This window comes from Tyto alba, unplaced genomic scaffold (genome assembly GCF_018691265.1).
Source record: "Tyto alba isolate M040663 unplaced genomic scaffold, T.alba_DEE_v4.0 Super-Scaffold_11, whole genome shotgun sequence".
NCBI lineage: Eukaryota > Metazoa > Chordata > Aves > Strigiformes > Tytonidae > Tyto > Tyto alba.
Window position 1 is genome coordinate 7,450,227 of NW_024881273.1, and position 15,067 is coordinate 7,465,293.

The 15,067-nt window shown below is 46.1% G+C and overlaps 1 protein-coding gene across 1 annotated transcript in view; it reads right to left on the reverse strand.

Moving 5' to 3' along the window:
- COL27A1 (collagen type XXVII alpha 1 chain) overlaps positions 1 to 15,067 on the reverse strand; it is a 163,168-nt gene that overhangs the window by 4,454 nt on the left and 143,647 nt on the right. The window contains exons 43-57 of the mRNA XM_042786709.1: positions 12,889 to 12,945; positions 12,677 to 12,730; positions 11,652 to 11,705; positions 10,157 to 10,210; positions 8,553 to 8,606; positions 8,370 to 8,477; positions 7,871 to 7,978; positions 6,207 to 6,314; positions 3,874 to 3,927; positions 3,218 to 3,280; positions 2,679 to 2,732; positions 1,913 to 1,948; positions 815 to 832; positions 400 to 435; positions 42 to 68 (exon numbers count right to left, since the gene is read on the reverse strand). Coding sequence (XP_042642643.1) covers positions 42 to 68; positions 400 to 435; positions 815 to 832; positions 1,913 to 1,948; positions 2,679 to 2,732; positions 3,218 to 3,280; positions 3,874 to 3,927; positions 6,207 to 6,314; positions 7,871 to 7,978; positions 8,370 to 8,477; positions 8,553 to 8,606; positions 10,157 to 10,210; positions 11,652 to 11,705; positions 12,677 to 12,730; positions 12,889 to 12,945 — 885 coding nt within the window. The remainder of the gene's footprint in view (positions 1 to 41; positions 69 to 399; positions 436 to 814; positions 833 to 1,912; positions 1,949 to 2,678; positions 2,733 to 3,217; positions 3,281 to 3,873; positions 3,928 to 6,206; positions 6,315 to 7,870; positions 7,979 to 8,369; positions 8,478 to 8,552; positions 8,607 to 10,156; positions 10,211 to 11,651; positions 11,706 to 12,676; positions 12,731 to 12,888; positions 12,946 to 15,067) is intronic.

Here is a 15,067-nt window from a genome sequence, read left to right on the forward strand (position 1 = left end):
TATTATCATCGTTAACAAACATACAGAAAACAGCAACTTACAAATGAGGCTGGAATTCCTGGTGGTCCCTAGAAATCAAAGCAAAAAAGGGGCATCAGCCAGAAAGATGGGCAGTCACTATTGCAAAGATATTCAGTCCCATCCTTTTGAAATCCTCTTTCCCCTGGAGTCCCTCAATGCAGATGAGTGAGAGGCAACAATGCTGTCTCTATAAAATACTTGGAGATGGTTTGGTCTAAAGCGCAAGAAACACTAGTCCATTCACATGCACATTTTTGCATATGAGGAATGGGGCTCAACTGTAATTTCCAGTGAGTGAACAGTCCCCCTGGAGAATATCATGGCAATAATTTCAGCTTGTTTCAATAATGTCTTTGAACTCTTTCCACATATACGTACCGGAGGGCCAGGGTGTCCTCGTGGGCCTGGAGGACCCTAAAGACAGAGCGGCATCAGTTAGTGAAATGTCTCCAGTTTGTATTTCCATTTCTCATGGTAGTCACCAGCATGAGTCTGAAATCCTTCAGATTTTTGACATTTTGCAGCATCTTCTCCCTCAAACCCTTCTGGAGACAGGAGGTGGCCTCATTTCCTCCATCTCCCAACGCTGGGTGCATCTGTCTGCACCCAGTCCATTCCTACTGCATTCCTTGTTCCCAGCCTTTAGCTCCTTAGCTCTCATAATGCCATACCCCCAGATACTTATCCCATTCCCTGTATGCACAATTATCCACCTTGAAGCTTTGTATTTGCTAAGAGCAACTTTTACTTAAATAAGAGATACTAGTCAGAAAAAGTGATTTTGAATACTCACCCTTGGACCTTGCAGACCCTGCAGAAAAAGAGGAAGAAAAAAAAAAGGCAGAAGGTGTCAGAAGATGTTCATTAATAAATTAAAATCTTCCTGTACAGACATGTGCTGTTCCCAGGGTGCCTGCACAAGAGCTGGGTGCTGCACTGGAAGGATAGTGGAAACGGGCCCAACAATAATCCACCCCAGAGAAGGTATTGCAGCAAAGGATGCTGATGACTGACACCATCAAATGCTCGCTTTGGGGCTCAGGCCCCTGCCAGCACCCTGTCCTCTGCTGTGGCCAAGGAGGTGGAAAATGGTGAGCAAGAGGAAACAGAGGCAGCGCCCTGGCTTGTTAGAAATGTGCACTGGGATTTTTGGTATCTGTGGGGCATTTGCTTACAAGAGGTCTCGTTTGAAGAAGGCATGAAATGGCCTCTTGTAGGAGCCACACAGCTGTGCTCTGATGGGCTCTGATGCCTGGACCAAGCCCCTGCATGCAGGAACAACCACTGGTTGCTAAAGGAAGCAACCCAGAGAGCGGGGGCACCCGCGTTTTGGGTAACAGGGAGGGTGACCAACAGGTATCCAGTATACCCCATACATCCCTCGTATGGTGAGAACACCATGGAGAAAGTGTAAAAGTCCATCAGAGCCCCCGAAAGAAGGGGACCAGAGGAAGAGCAGAAGGTGAGAACGTGCCCTGGCACTGCTCCCCCAGCTGTGGGGGCTGCACCCGGGCAGCGACACCACTTCAACCCCCCCGTGGCCCTGGCCTGGGCAGCCGGTGGCTTCGGGAGCCGCCGCTGACTGGGGTTTGCTGCTGGAGATGCCACGGTCATAGCTAACACGGTGAAGTGCCGGCTTGTGCCGTGTAATTGGGTTGAGCAAATGGAAATTCTGACAGCAGAGTGGGCGTATACGTGCACACGCGGATGTGCGTGCACATACGTGTGTGCACACATGTAGAGCTGTGGATGTCTTGCCCTCGTGGGAGCCTGATGCCACCACGCTGAGCCAGAGCCCAAGCGGGTGCAGCGGGGCCCAGCGGGGCTCCCGGTTGCTCAGAGGGACCCTCTTAACAGCAGGGTGCACCCAGGGGTGAGGACCAGCACTTACCGTTTCTCCGCGGCTGCCTTTGTCTCCCTTGGGCCCCTGTTAAAGCACACGAGGCGGCTGTCAGTGACTGTTAGCAAGCTGCACCGCCGGGATGTGCTGCCACGCAGGAGCTCCTTGCAAGGACCCAAGTGCATCTCTAAACAAATCAGCCCAGGTTGCCATATTGGCCCACCCACCCCGAGGCAGAAAAATAGCCATTACTGGATGTTCTGGCCATGTCTGAGTTCATCTCACTGTTTTTCATCTCTGCCAGTAGCAGCCTCTGTACCAAACTCTGAGTAGCTTCATACTCATGTTTTTATGAAGCCCTGACCTGAACTTTAGTCTGTTCAGCGCCTTTGGCATTTTGGGGCAGGCAGGGATTTTCAACACTTCCCAGAATCAAGCTGTTCCCAGTTTAATAAATTTATACTTTTTTTTTTTCTTTTTTTTTTTTGCACCCCTCAGGCCAAGTTCTTTGGAAAATCTGGCAGCTTGCTTTTGAAAAAGTGCAATAACATTCTTGTCTTCTAGACTGAGCCAATCTATTGAAAAACTTGCACTTAGGTAGAGTTCCTCCTCACTTTTAAGCTAATAATCACCCTGCAACAATATATGCAGCCAGAGACTGAACCTGCACTTCTCTCAAGCTGCTTATCTTAAAGACCGTTTAGTTTCCCTTGTTACAGCAGGACTTGGGATTTACTTACGGCGGCCTCAAGCATCTCAGATCTCAAACACTATACTCTTTTAAGAAATACAGACAGAAAAAAGCACAGATACTTACTGGGCTTCCTGTGGGACCCTGAATGCCAAGTGGACCAATGATTCCTTCTTTTCCCTAGGAAAGAAAAGATACGTGTGAACCATCATGTGGGAGTTGACGGTCACCTTTACCATGGCAGATTCAGTAAAGACACTGAAACTCTTTGCTGTTTTTCAGCAACACAATCATGGTATTCGCTGTAGCTGAACTAAAACCGTTTCAAAACGCACGTCCAAAGACACAAGCCCTCACACTACAGCTGTCACAACCCATGTAAAACCTCAGAGCTTCCAGAAACAGACAGATTTCAGTGTAGCTGGAGTGGTCTGTGCAGTGGTCATAGCAGCAGGACTCTCCAAGGCAGAAGAGACCCGTGCACACGCGGTTCCCTACGGACGTGTTCTGGTGGCTCAGAGGTGGCACCGTGGCTGTGGCTTGTTTGCCAGGCAGGCTGAGAGCAGGGCACCGTGCTCCTGATGGCCCCCTGTAGCCTCACAGAAATACGGAATGGAGGAAGGAGGAAAATCCTCCCAAACCAAACAAATTGGAAAACCACTCACCATGAGACCAGGTGGCCCACGTGGTCCCTGAATGCCTTTGAAACCAAGGTCTCCTGGGGGGCCCTGCAAGCAAAAATTAAGGTCCCCTTAATAAACATACCCCATGTTTATATCCTTGCTTACAGCTCTGCTGCAAGGACAGAGCTGCTGCCTCTTGTATATGGGAATGGGAAGGTCCAATTTCTTAACAATTCTTTTCCCACTCCTGTTTTGCAAGCCCTTTACTTTCTACAGAAAACAAACTGGCCCCCCTTCACCAGGGAAATTATATGCTGGTGAAATGAGTCTAAATTTCAAATCAAGCTCTCAACATTAGGAATGCATATTGATGTCTCAGGTGTATACTGATGACCGATGCTGGAAATACAGGTGTCAGAAAGAAGTTCAGGTGGGGAAAACAGCTCTGAGGTCTGTGGGACAGCCCTTTTCTCTCTACTGTCTACGCATTTTAACAGGAATATATGCTCCAACAATGCATATGTAAATGCACACTCATTTAACAAATTAAGGTGCATAAACTAAAGAAAGTTGGAATCGTGATTCAATTTCAGTAGTTTCTGCAGAGCTGCTAATAAAGTCTTTGCAACAAGTATTGCATTGTATGTCCCCAGTGAAGAGAGACTAGAAAGCCAAGTGGTCACAAGACAGCCTCTTACCTTTGGCCCAAACATGCCCGCAATCCCTGGAAATCCTGCCTCGCCAAAGTCTCCCTGCAATTAACAGCCAAGAAAAATACAAGAACAAAGAGCAACAGTAAATTCACATTGAACGGCTGGTCACTCGAAGATGCGCCAAGAGTTCAGCAGCTTCAGAGCAGAAATCCATTAGTATTCTTCAGTCTAAGCAGGACCGATGAGAAAGAAGTAGGAAAGAAATCTGAAGGAGGAATTACACAAACATTGGGCTAGAATCAACTCCAGAAGATCTTATAGACTAAGCCTTTTTGCCCCCAAAATGGGAGGCATACCTATACTATTTCTAGCAGATGCTTGTCTAGCTTGGACCACAGTCAGCAGAAGCAGGATGGACAGCATCTACTCTGAGATTGATCTTGGAAGTTCATGCTGCAAAAAAAAACAGCCTCAAAGCCCTTTAAAACAAGCTATTATTTTATTTCTAATACCAACCGGACTGACCTACTAAAAGATAATTTCAAACTATGCTCATTCAAGCTGTCAAAAAAGTGCATGTTCCTACAACATAACCTCCCACTCAAACCCAGGAAAAACGTGCATATCCCCTAATTCTTTTCCTATTCAACCCTGCAGGGGGTTTTGCTCAATTTCTTAAGAAAAATAATAATAAAATATTTGGAAGTCCATCAAGCTTGGATTAGCACATAGCACGCTCTCTGAGAATAAAAAAAACCCACACTGGATAACATGCCCTTATATAAACACCCTCATTTCACCATGTTTGAGATGTATGTCCTTTGATATTTCTGGGCTTCTCAGATGTCAAAATGTGAAATGATTCAACATTAAAAAAAAGGGGTCAGAAACATACACCAGATGATTCATCTACAGTCTTAGGAACATCAGAGATGGAAAAGGCTTGTTTGGACTCTCTGCAGGACTATGTGACCCACGCTGGATTGTACTTTTCAGGATGTTTTACAATGTCTTGTTCAGCCCAGTTGTAAATGACTCAAGCGATGGGGTTTCCACCACCTCTATTACAAGGCTATTCCAGAGTCAGTCTAGAGACCTCTCTGTTAGGAAGTTTTTCCTGCCACGACAGTGAGAAACTGCTTGGCAAGAAAGGGCTTGGTTGGACTCTGTGGAGTGTAAGAAACTTTCCAAGGATACAAATTGATTTAACTGCCCATTTATGGATCCTGGAAAGGAAAACTGCTACTAACGGAGGACTAAGGTCTTTCCTGCATTAGGAGAACCAACCAAGCCCTCTTTCTAAAGGAATTTCAGGCAAAAGTAAATGGGAATTCAGAAGATTTCAAATGCCATGGAGCCATCTCAGCTAAGGGGACTTGATCACTAGTTATGCAGCAAGGTAGGCAATGGCAATACTGGGCACGTGAACCTGCCACTTGTGGACACAAGAGGAAAAATGATGTTGTTGTTATGTTGTTGGCTACTATCTCTCAGCTTGAATACTGCCATCACAGGGTTTTATATAAAATATACAAACAAGTATATTTTAATGGAGATATTTGGGGTTCATCTTGTCTACTTTTTTGTATTAGTCCTAACTTCTCTTTTCCTCATGGTAATTTTACATCGGTGGCCTACCGAGACCCTCTGATGGTGGTTCCAATCTAAATAGTTTCAGTATTCTCAATATAGCCTCAGGCTGATGAAGTGTGACACATCAGTGCTAAACTGAGCAATCCCACCAGTACAATAAATAAAAGCAGCAATGATTAGGAGCCTTCCCTGGAGACAGGTGTGGGAATTTAACTGCTGCTTTGGCCGAGGGGTCTCCGTGTTTCTCCCACCGTGTGCTCTGAACTCGCAGCTCCATCGCCCTCGAAACTGCAGTGATGATGCCGGCTCTTGCACCTCCTGCATGTCCCGGTGGAGCTACAGACCCTCCTTTGCACCGTTCGGATGGTTTGGGGGGTGCACAGTTCACCTCCTACACTCCACACCTCCCACAGGCTCCATGCACCGCTCCCACAACAGCTCTCATCGAAGCCACTGCTGCGGGGTGTGTGAGGTGGCTCTGCAGCCCGGCTGCCCGCCCACACCACGGCCCCGAAACCGCAGAAGACAGGAGGGTGATGTGAGCAGTCACGCTGCCCTGGGGAACGCAGGCGTGGGTCAGATATCTCCGTGCACAAGCGAGCAGCGAAGAGCGGGGAAGGGCGCACGCTGGAGAGAGCTGTGCCGACGCTCCTGCACTCACCCACAAGCTGGTTAGGGGCTCCCCTGGCAAAGACCCTCCCAGGCTTCACCCTGCTATCCCAGCCTGTGGATCTGCACCCTCTTTTGCAGGAGACAGCTTGGAGTCTGGTCTGTTCATCACTAACCGGCTGTCCTTTGGGTCCTGGATCACCGGGGCTCCCTGGAAGGCCTGTTCCTCCTGATGATCCTCGCTTCCCTGTTTGGCCAGTCTGTCCAGGCAATCCTCTTTCACCCTAAAAATAACAGATTTCAAGTCATTCCAAAGGACAGGAGCTAAATATAACAACACACAGCCGAAATAGCCATAGATGGAAAGCTGGAAAAGTAGCTCATCGGGGTAAGGAATGTGGTTTCATCAGGAGATGCCTCAGGTCTGCTAAGGCGGGTTGCTGCAGGATGCACAGTGCGAGACCAGCGATGGGCACGGCTGTGTCTCCTGAGCTCCACACAGAGCAGGACCTTCAGCAGAGCTCTACTGCCTGCATCAGGGCTACGGACAGCAAGGGGGTGAAATGTCTTCTGTTTGCACTTCCATACGTTGTCTGTCCTGCCCTGCAGTTTCTCATAATCGCTTCCCCCCAGCAGGCTAGCTATTGATGATTAATCCATCTAAAATGTTGAAGACGTGTCAAGACTTCAGCCGGAGGACTTCAATCCAGAGGCTGCAAAGCCAACATTTTCCCCAGCAGCAACTCTACAACCTAAGGACAAGAGAGGGGCTTCTGAGACCCAGCACCACACTTTGCTCTCCACCTCTTCCCCTTGCCAAGCTCCAGGAGCAGCACAAACCCCAGCTACTCTATCTGGGGCAAAGTGGGAGAGAGGAGCAAAGTCAGCAAGAGCCTAGGATGGTTGAGCAGCTGTAAAAGGGGCAACAAATTTCCCTGAAGCCAGGGTATGAGTGTCATGACAAGGCTCTTTCAGTCATTTCTTGTAACAGCCTGTTATTCTACCCAGGGCAGCTGGAGGGCAGCAAGTAACAGTTTAAGAGTGATGTGTTATGGGAGGCATAATTTAAATCAGACCTGATAGCCTCTCCAAACCCAGCTGGAGTCTTCCTATTTACAGTGTCTTTCTACAAACGGATGAATTGCTGCTGATCCAGTTTAGATCCTGTAGCTAGCCTGGACCAGGGCAAGGACCAAGAAGAAACCGCAAGGTCACTAAAGCAGCTTGTCCCTGCTTCCACTCAGAGCGGTGTCCAAGCTCATACCGCTTCCAGCTGCTCTAATCCAGTAAATATATGCTAAAAAACAAGCAGCATGAATTTCCCTTCAGCAGTTCAGGCCTGGCAGGGCAACAGCTAGAAGACACCTGAATTTCCCATGGAGTCGTCCATCCTGGACACCCTACAGGCAGGCTGCAGCAGTGCCTTTGCAACTTCTCCAAGGCCACGTTTTTTTTAGCCAGGTTTCTAATGAAAGAAGGCTAAAGTGTTCATAGTGTGGGTATGTGTATCTATAGGCTCCTGAGCTAAGTGAACTTTGACAAAGCAGGAAAGGTCTCGGAGACACTCAGCTGCTGTGAATGTCATGGAAATGGATAAATGGATAGATGGATGGATGGATGGATGGATGGATGGATGGATGGATGGATGGATGGATGGATGGATGGATGGATGGATGGATGGATGGATGGATGAGGAGAAAGATCTACTGAGCCTCTACCTAAGTGAAAGATGGCAGCTGGAGCTGAGACTTTATTAGACCTTGGAGAATCCAAGCTCTAGTGACAACAGGCTCACAGACTGCATTACTCATAGCAGTATCTTAGGGATTCAGAAACTCACCTTGAATCCTGGTGGTCCCTGTGCCCCGGGGAGTCCTGGTATGCCAGGGTTCCCTCTTTTGCCGGACATCCCCATCACACCTTCTTCCCCATCATCACCCTGCTCTCCCTAGAAAAGAAATCCAGAAGAGTTTATGAAACAAGATGCTCTTTCCACCTCTCTACAGCTTCTGGGGGGACAGGCAAGTGGTGTGATTCTGCTCTCAGCAAGAACCATGCTCTGGGCATGGGTGGGTTTGCAGAGATGTATATTGAAGTCTGTGCATGCAAGTATCTGTCAGGCTAGAAACACTGGCTTATTTACAGCCTTGGCCATGCAAAGGGAGCTGCTGCCTTTACATGCATGTGAGATATGAAGAGAAGCATAAAATCCACTCAGGTTACATGTAAACTGGAATATCTATAGCTGGATTACACCCATTTCTCCTGTGATACCTTAGTTTTCCAGCTCCTAAGTAGCATTTGCTATTAAAGCTGTAAAGTTACAATTGCAAGCTCACCAGCACTCCAGGCACGCCATCCTTCCCAGGCACTCCGTCCACGCCGGGGGCACCCTCTTGACCCTGCCGTCCCACCACGCCTCGAGGACCTGGTAGCCCAAGGATGCCCTAAAATCAGAAAGCTGTTAGTGATGGAGCTTCTGGACAGCATTTTCTGGGGCAGAAAATTGGATTTTTACCTACCGGTGAGCCTCTGCTCCCTGCATTGCCCCGTGCTCCTTGCTTTCCTTTTTGACCCTGCAAGTAAAAAAAGACAGACATTAAAATTGCAGCAGTTCTAGCACAACTCCACTTGGGAGCCTGACTTCAGGGTGTGCTTTTGGATAATGGTTGGAAAGAGTTTTATAAAAAAGAGATTTATAAAGTCAGTTGCTCCAACACTGGGGAATGAACTGCTATTTGGTTTTATTACAAGTGATTCTTCGTATGTCTTGAGAGTTCTAGGGCAGGAATGAATAGCTAGAAGGCAAGGACCTACATTTTTCCTAATACAGAGCAGATGAGGACAAATAAAGCAGGATGAACTCGAGGGAGGACTCAGTGCACTGGCAAACATTAGAACAAGATGCTTACAATCTGCATCCTCTGTCAGTTCATTGATAGCACGGTGACAAACCAAGGACCCAGCAAGTCTTTTGCAGGGTGTTCAGTAAGAGCTTTTCTCTGTGAGGTAGCTCCCTCTATTTTGAAAAGTTAAAAAGGGTATTTTGTGTCTAAAATTTGCAATGCTGCTTTGTGAATAAAGATGTAAAAGAAATACTCCTGAGGTTTATTAGCTGTAAAAAGGATTAATTTCTGCAGAATGAATGGAAAACTCAGCCTCATCACCTTGACTAGGGCTCTCTTAGTGAGGTCATGTACTAAAGCACTTTTAAATTGAAGCACTGCATTTTCTGTGCATTGTTTCTCCATCTGCAGAGGACCCGGCAGGCCAGCTACATGAAAGAAATACTCCTGGGGGTGCTTTCTCTGCTATTCATTAGACCCAAAGGCAGTTCCAGATTGTCCATCAATGGGTAAAGTTTATTTATCTTATCGCCTGGTACGCTTTTTGCAAAGAACACCTACTGTAGGTTAAACTATCTTCTGGCATTACCCCAGCAGGGTCGGATTAAAAATCCTGACATCTGCCAAAAGGGAGCAGGAATTTGCTGAGTATTGAAGTCACATACTTATGTTTTAGCAAATATAGTCCCTGATCTGTGAGAATAATTAGCAAGCTGTCATTACAGCCAGATGTGGAGGTAGGAGTAGGTATGAGGTACCCCAGTGAACCTTGAAGGACCCATGGGTTCTGTGTTTTTTTTCTCAAAAAGGGCAAGAAGTTAGAGGGACTCTTCCAAGAAATGTAAGAACTGCATGGATAAATGGACTCTAAATCTGGAAGGTTTCAAGCCAGAAAAGTTTACAATTCAAGTGAAAGAGAGAGACACTTGCCTGGCTCAGACCTCCTTAGGGACAGACGAGCCAGCTGTGGCTGGAGGCACCACAAACAGGGGTATGGGAAAGAGACACAACACATGGCAATGACTAAAGACCTGCCCAAGATTCACCCATCATGCTGGAGCTGTAATTGTCTTGATCTTCTCCAGCTTCACAAAGCCAACAAACTATCGGGCTTAGACACTCAAATACATGTTTTCAGCCCTCCCACTAGGTTCTCCACAGTCTTCCAAGCCATAGACCATAGGCCAAATCACACATGCTGGGGGAAAACATGAGAGTCCTCTTAACTAGACATTTTCTTTAAACTTGGGACACTATAAATCCACCCTGCTGAAACCTACCACATCACCTTTGGATCCCTTTGCTCCCGGCTGGCCTGGTGGTCCAGGATCCCCCTACAAAACATAAGCAAGAAAAATCTGCTTGAAATTCTCTTCTGGCAGTATCTTGCATGAAGTACAAAGAACAGCAGCTTTTGTGCCCTGACAACGCTGACCGTATGGAAATAATTCAGGGGAACAGCCTGTGCTCAGACAGGCCTTCTGGGGAAAAAGGAGCAAGGAACTGTCTCCAGAGAGCATATAACAGGGTGTCAACTGGAGAAGAAGAAATGCTACCCCCTCACTTGGGTGGTGTTTGTATTTGTGGAAATCATTCACTAAATTGCAGATGGTTCCTGAAAAACAGTGCTGAGAAGTGGGCAGGAAGGAGCCTGTTTTCAGAAAGGTACTGCAGAAGCTACGTGCAGAATGAGTAGTTTATACAGTGACTACATCTTTAGTGTTGGTACTAACTTCCTTCTGCATGCTGCAGCCCTTTCCTTGGTTTCGCCTGGATGTCAGATATTAGGGAGCTACCTATGGAGGAGTAAATCAGAAAGGCTATTTCACTACTCTCTTACTAGTCTCTTTCCCATCGCACACATTTCCATCTTTTCTTCTGGCCATCCAGGGTTTTTTTGGTGTGTATTTGTGCCAGAGGCAATTTCTGGACTAATGTCAAAGAAATGGTAAGTAAGGATACACCTGCATAGCTCTCCTCCTTCAGCTTGTTTCTGAGCCACGTGTTTCTAATGGCTCTTTAGTAAAGACAATCGAAAACTCCTGCTTCCACCTGAAACACTGACATCTGAGGGGTTGCCACTCCTCAGAATAAGCTATATTGACTGGGGAATGGAGCAGCTCTACCCATTTCTAGGCCACATAACAGAGCACTAAGATTTTACCCCAAATTAGAATCTGTTGTTCTTCCCAGAAGCCCTACAAAGAATGAAAGAATTCAACTTGATTTTCCAATACAAACTACTTCTAATGTGCTGCTGCACTCACAGTTGCAATAGTCACATGTACAAATTAGATGCTGCCATATATAGCAAAGGAATAAAAAGTCTTTCCCTTAAATTTGGATTTAGTCTTTCATAAATGCACTGGTTTGAGATGAAACACCATACAGGCAGAATAATATGGTCTCGCCTCACACAGGACAAGCTCTCACCAGCAGCATGATAAATGCATCATTTCCAACCAGAGCTTTCCACTGTCATTGTCATCTCCTACTGCCCAGCTCCTAAAAATTCTAGTCCCTCTTGTATTGTTTTGAAAGACAGTTTTGGAGATAGGCTTCTGGGAGTGCCCCCTGTTCCATCACCCATTTATTAGTCTCAACATGTGACTCAAAATGCCAGTTCTATAAGCCTGGCTTATGGAAATGCCCATGTCACATTTCACAGCTCACCACACATTCCTTATTGCAGCCCTTTCCACCTTCTGTCCTTATGCATCTGTTTTTCACATGCATGTGACATTGGATAGCTTACAATAAAGCAGCATCTCTTACAGGTAAGCCTTGCTGTCCAGGTTTTCCTCTTTCTCCATCAAGCCCTTCTTGGCCCTTAAATAAAAAACAGAGAGGAAACATGTTTGGTTTTGGGTACTTTTGTGGCACTGGGAAACAAAAATGGATGTAACATGCTGTATGAGGCAGAAGATACACATATCTGCATTCTGTTAAAACAGAAATATTGAAGCAGTAGTGTACATGCTCATGTGGATATGCATTGGAAAGAAATAGCCAAGAGGAACAACTAATCACCATCTAAGCAGTAAAGAAGGCTTTCTAATGCGTCCCTAAGTACACACAGCACTAATGTAAGTGAACAGTTGGAGACTGCTGTGCTGCAAAATAAGGCAGCAGCAGTGCTACTGTGGTGAATTTAAACTCTTCTGTACATTACTGTAATAGGTTGCTCTGACCAGCTGCTTTTGAATGGAGGTAAGATCTAGTCCACAGAGCCTTTGCAGATGAACACCAGTCAGCTGGAGATGTCCCTCAAAGAGGGCATCAGGAGCACAGGGGAAGAATTCATAACCCTGATCTTGCTTTTGCAAGAAATCCTGGTAAGATTTTGTAAGCTTCCAAACCTCCAAGTTAACAGAGACCTTCCCATGAATGAGTCTACAGCCATGGGCACATCAGTCTTGAATTTTGTACAACATTAACATGACCTCTCTTCTAGACATCTTCCCCAGGGTATTTCCTTGATAATCACAAATGCCTCTGATGGGATGGTCCTGTTCATTCTTCCAGTCTAGTGTGCTCGGGCAGGTGCAAGGCATTGTGAGATGCTGACCTGCAGGACCTACGTTTGCCTTCAGCAAAATTTCTACAACTTTAGGTAAAGTTGTGGAATCTCAATTACTCCTTGTTTAAAACACAGCCGTGTACAGCAGTTGACAAAGGACAACAGTGGGTAATGAATTGTGACTAGGGGGCAATGGGTAGACCTTCTGTGGGCTGATGCAGATTGGAAGCACTTCCCCAAGACAAACATTTCTGAATCATGTATTTGGAATAAGACTCACAGGATAACCAGGGTCTCCAGGCTCCCCTCGATCACCTCTGTCACCAACAGGGCCCTACAACAACACAACAAAGACTTGAGGTGGATGTAAACAATCTGCTATCCACAATATCTCAATGACTTGTGCATGTTCTACAAGTAAGGAAGCAACCCAACTAATTCACCTGCAAAAATCAGGCCAGGATTGATTAGAGAAGGGATTTAATATCTTACTCTGTCTCCAGGTGGTCCCTGTGGGCCTTCTACCTTCCCATCATCACCTTGCTCTCCCTGTGAATAAAAATACTAATATTAATATAGACAGCAGATTATATGGCAGATACTTCTGTACAGACCTGATCCAGTCCTCCCATCTCACGGGCTCCTTAAGTCAAAGCCTCTGTTGAGTTTATCAACTTTTAATCCAAAGAAAGTCTAAATAATTTTTCTCTCTTTTTTTTTTTTTTTTTTTTTTTTTGTGTGTGTGTGGTTTTTTTCTCAACCTGGAGTACACTGACTCTTCACATTGCTTTCCTGGTTTCTTTGGTGGTTGTTTCTGCCTGGTGTAAACATCTTCCCTAAGGAACCAGGTGCAAAGGGTTATTTTCAACAATTCCTAAAACTAAGCAAGAAGCATGTAATTATGACAACATGGGAAATAGTTCTCTGCCTCTGAATTTTATTGCCAACAGTCAAGCCAAACTCTTTAGTCAAGCATTTCCCCACCCTCATTGAGCGTCACCTGAGCTGTCACGGGAACAAGGGCGGTTGGGGTGGGCTCCCTGGTTGTGTGCCACCATTGTGGGCTTGTCTTACAACTGATCAGGTGAGAGGACCAGCTCCTTTCACACTTGCTGCATGAGCAGCTCCACTCGTTGATGGGATGTTCCACAGCAAGAGCTCAGAGTTCATGGTTTGGCTGGCAGATAACATCACCTGGATTATTTATGACTGAGGTCTCTCTAAAACATCCACAGAGATCCCTCAAGACTTAACACAGACACTATCATTTTAATTCTGTTGTATAAGTCACTCAGGGTCATGGTGTCCTATTTTCTCTGGAGTCTAGCTCAGAGAAGGCTGTTTGTTTCCTCCCCACAGAAGATAGTTACATTCCAGCTCCTCCAGTTTTTGGCTCCTTCATATCTTTGAGTGTCTGGCACTCTGGGTCCTTTGGAATAACATGTCTCAGAGCTCTGATGCTGCAGCTACTGGAGAGAGGAGGTCTGGGGAGTTCTGGCACAGTGGAGCTGCTGTGTTTGGAGTACTTGGGGTACTCCTACAGCCTTGAACATCCAAATCTCCATAGCTGTGCAGATCCAAGTTTTCTACAGACTTCTGCAATTCTCAGTGGTTGTATCAGCCCTTTCTTTGACTTTCTCTCTGGGCTATTCTGATCTTCTCTTTGAGTTGCAGTTGCTGATAGTAAGGGAGCTTGGGCAATTTTTCAGTGATCCTGCCTCTAGGAGAAGGCATTTGGGTTGCTTTGTATGTATGGGATGTTTGGTAATGGCCCACCTGGTGCAGTGAATAATCCTCAGTGAAAAAACTCAGACACTGGAGCAAACAGCTTCTTTTCTGTAGGAACTGGGTCATGTCTTGGAATCAGGGCTGTGGCACTGCTGAGGGAGACATGCTGACCCACAGTGACTTCTCACGGCCTGAACACCACTATTGACATTTACACCTTGGTAGAATGAGGCTCAAGGTTTCGCAAAATCTCTTGCAGTTAACCTCAACAAGTAGGAAAGATCTCAGTGCATCTCTCTCCATTACGTGCTTGATGACCGTGGCATTTTCCTTCTCTGGTGCCGCAACATGTTGGATGAATGTTGACAGGTTTTCATATATACTCATGGGTTATGGTTATACTGTCCTTAAGAGACTGTGTGCTGGGTAGGGAACTCCAGTCCGGGGCTTTGGGAAAGTACCATTATAGAAGAAATATATAGGGAGAAACTGTGCCAGGATGGCTTGAGAATATAGTACTGAGCAATATGGATGGAGAAATTTGGATGGCAGAGTACAGAGAAAGGAAAGTAATGCCTAACAGGCTCTGCCAACAGTTTCCAGAGCTACTGGACTTGCTGGTTGAAGTCAGCAGCAGAATACCTGGCAACTGGTTTGCTTTCTAGACATTATCAAAGGAACGCAGGCTAGAAGGGAAACAAAGCCACCATTTCTCAAGTCTCAGGAAACAAACAAACAAACAAACAACAGTATATGTGTTACTGTGAAGAAGTCTTGGCACTGATTGCTTCTTCCCAAACAGGATGTGAACACCTTGTCATTTGGGAGCTCAGATGAGCATGATGAACTCAAGGAAAGCTCATAATTCTGGGGACCCTTTAAGGGCATCAAGACTATTTTCCCCAGAGCTGAGTTGTGGCTTTGTGTCCCCTTGAATCTAATT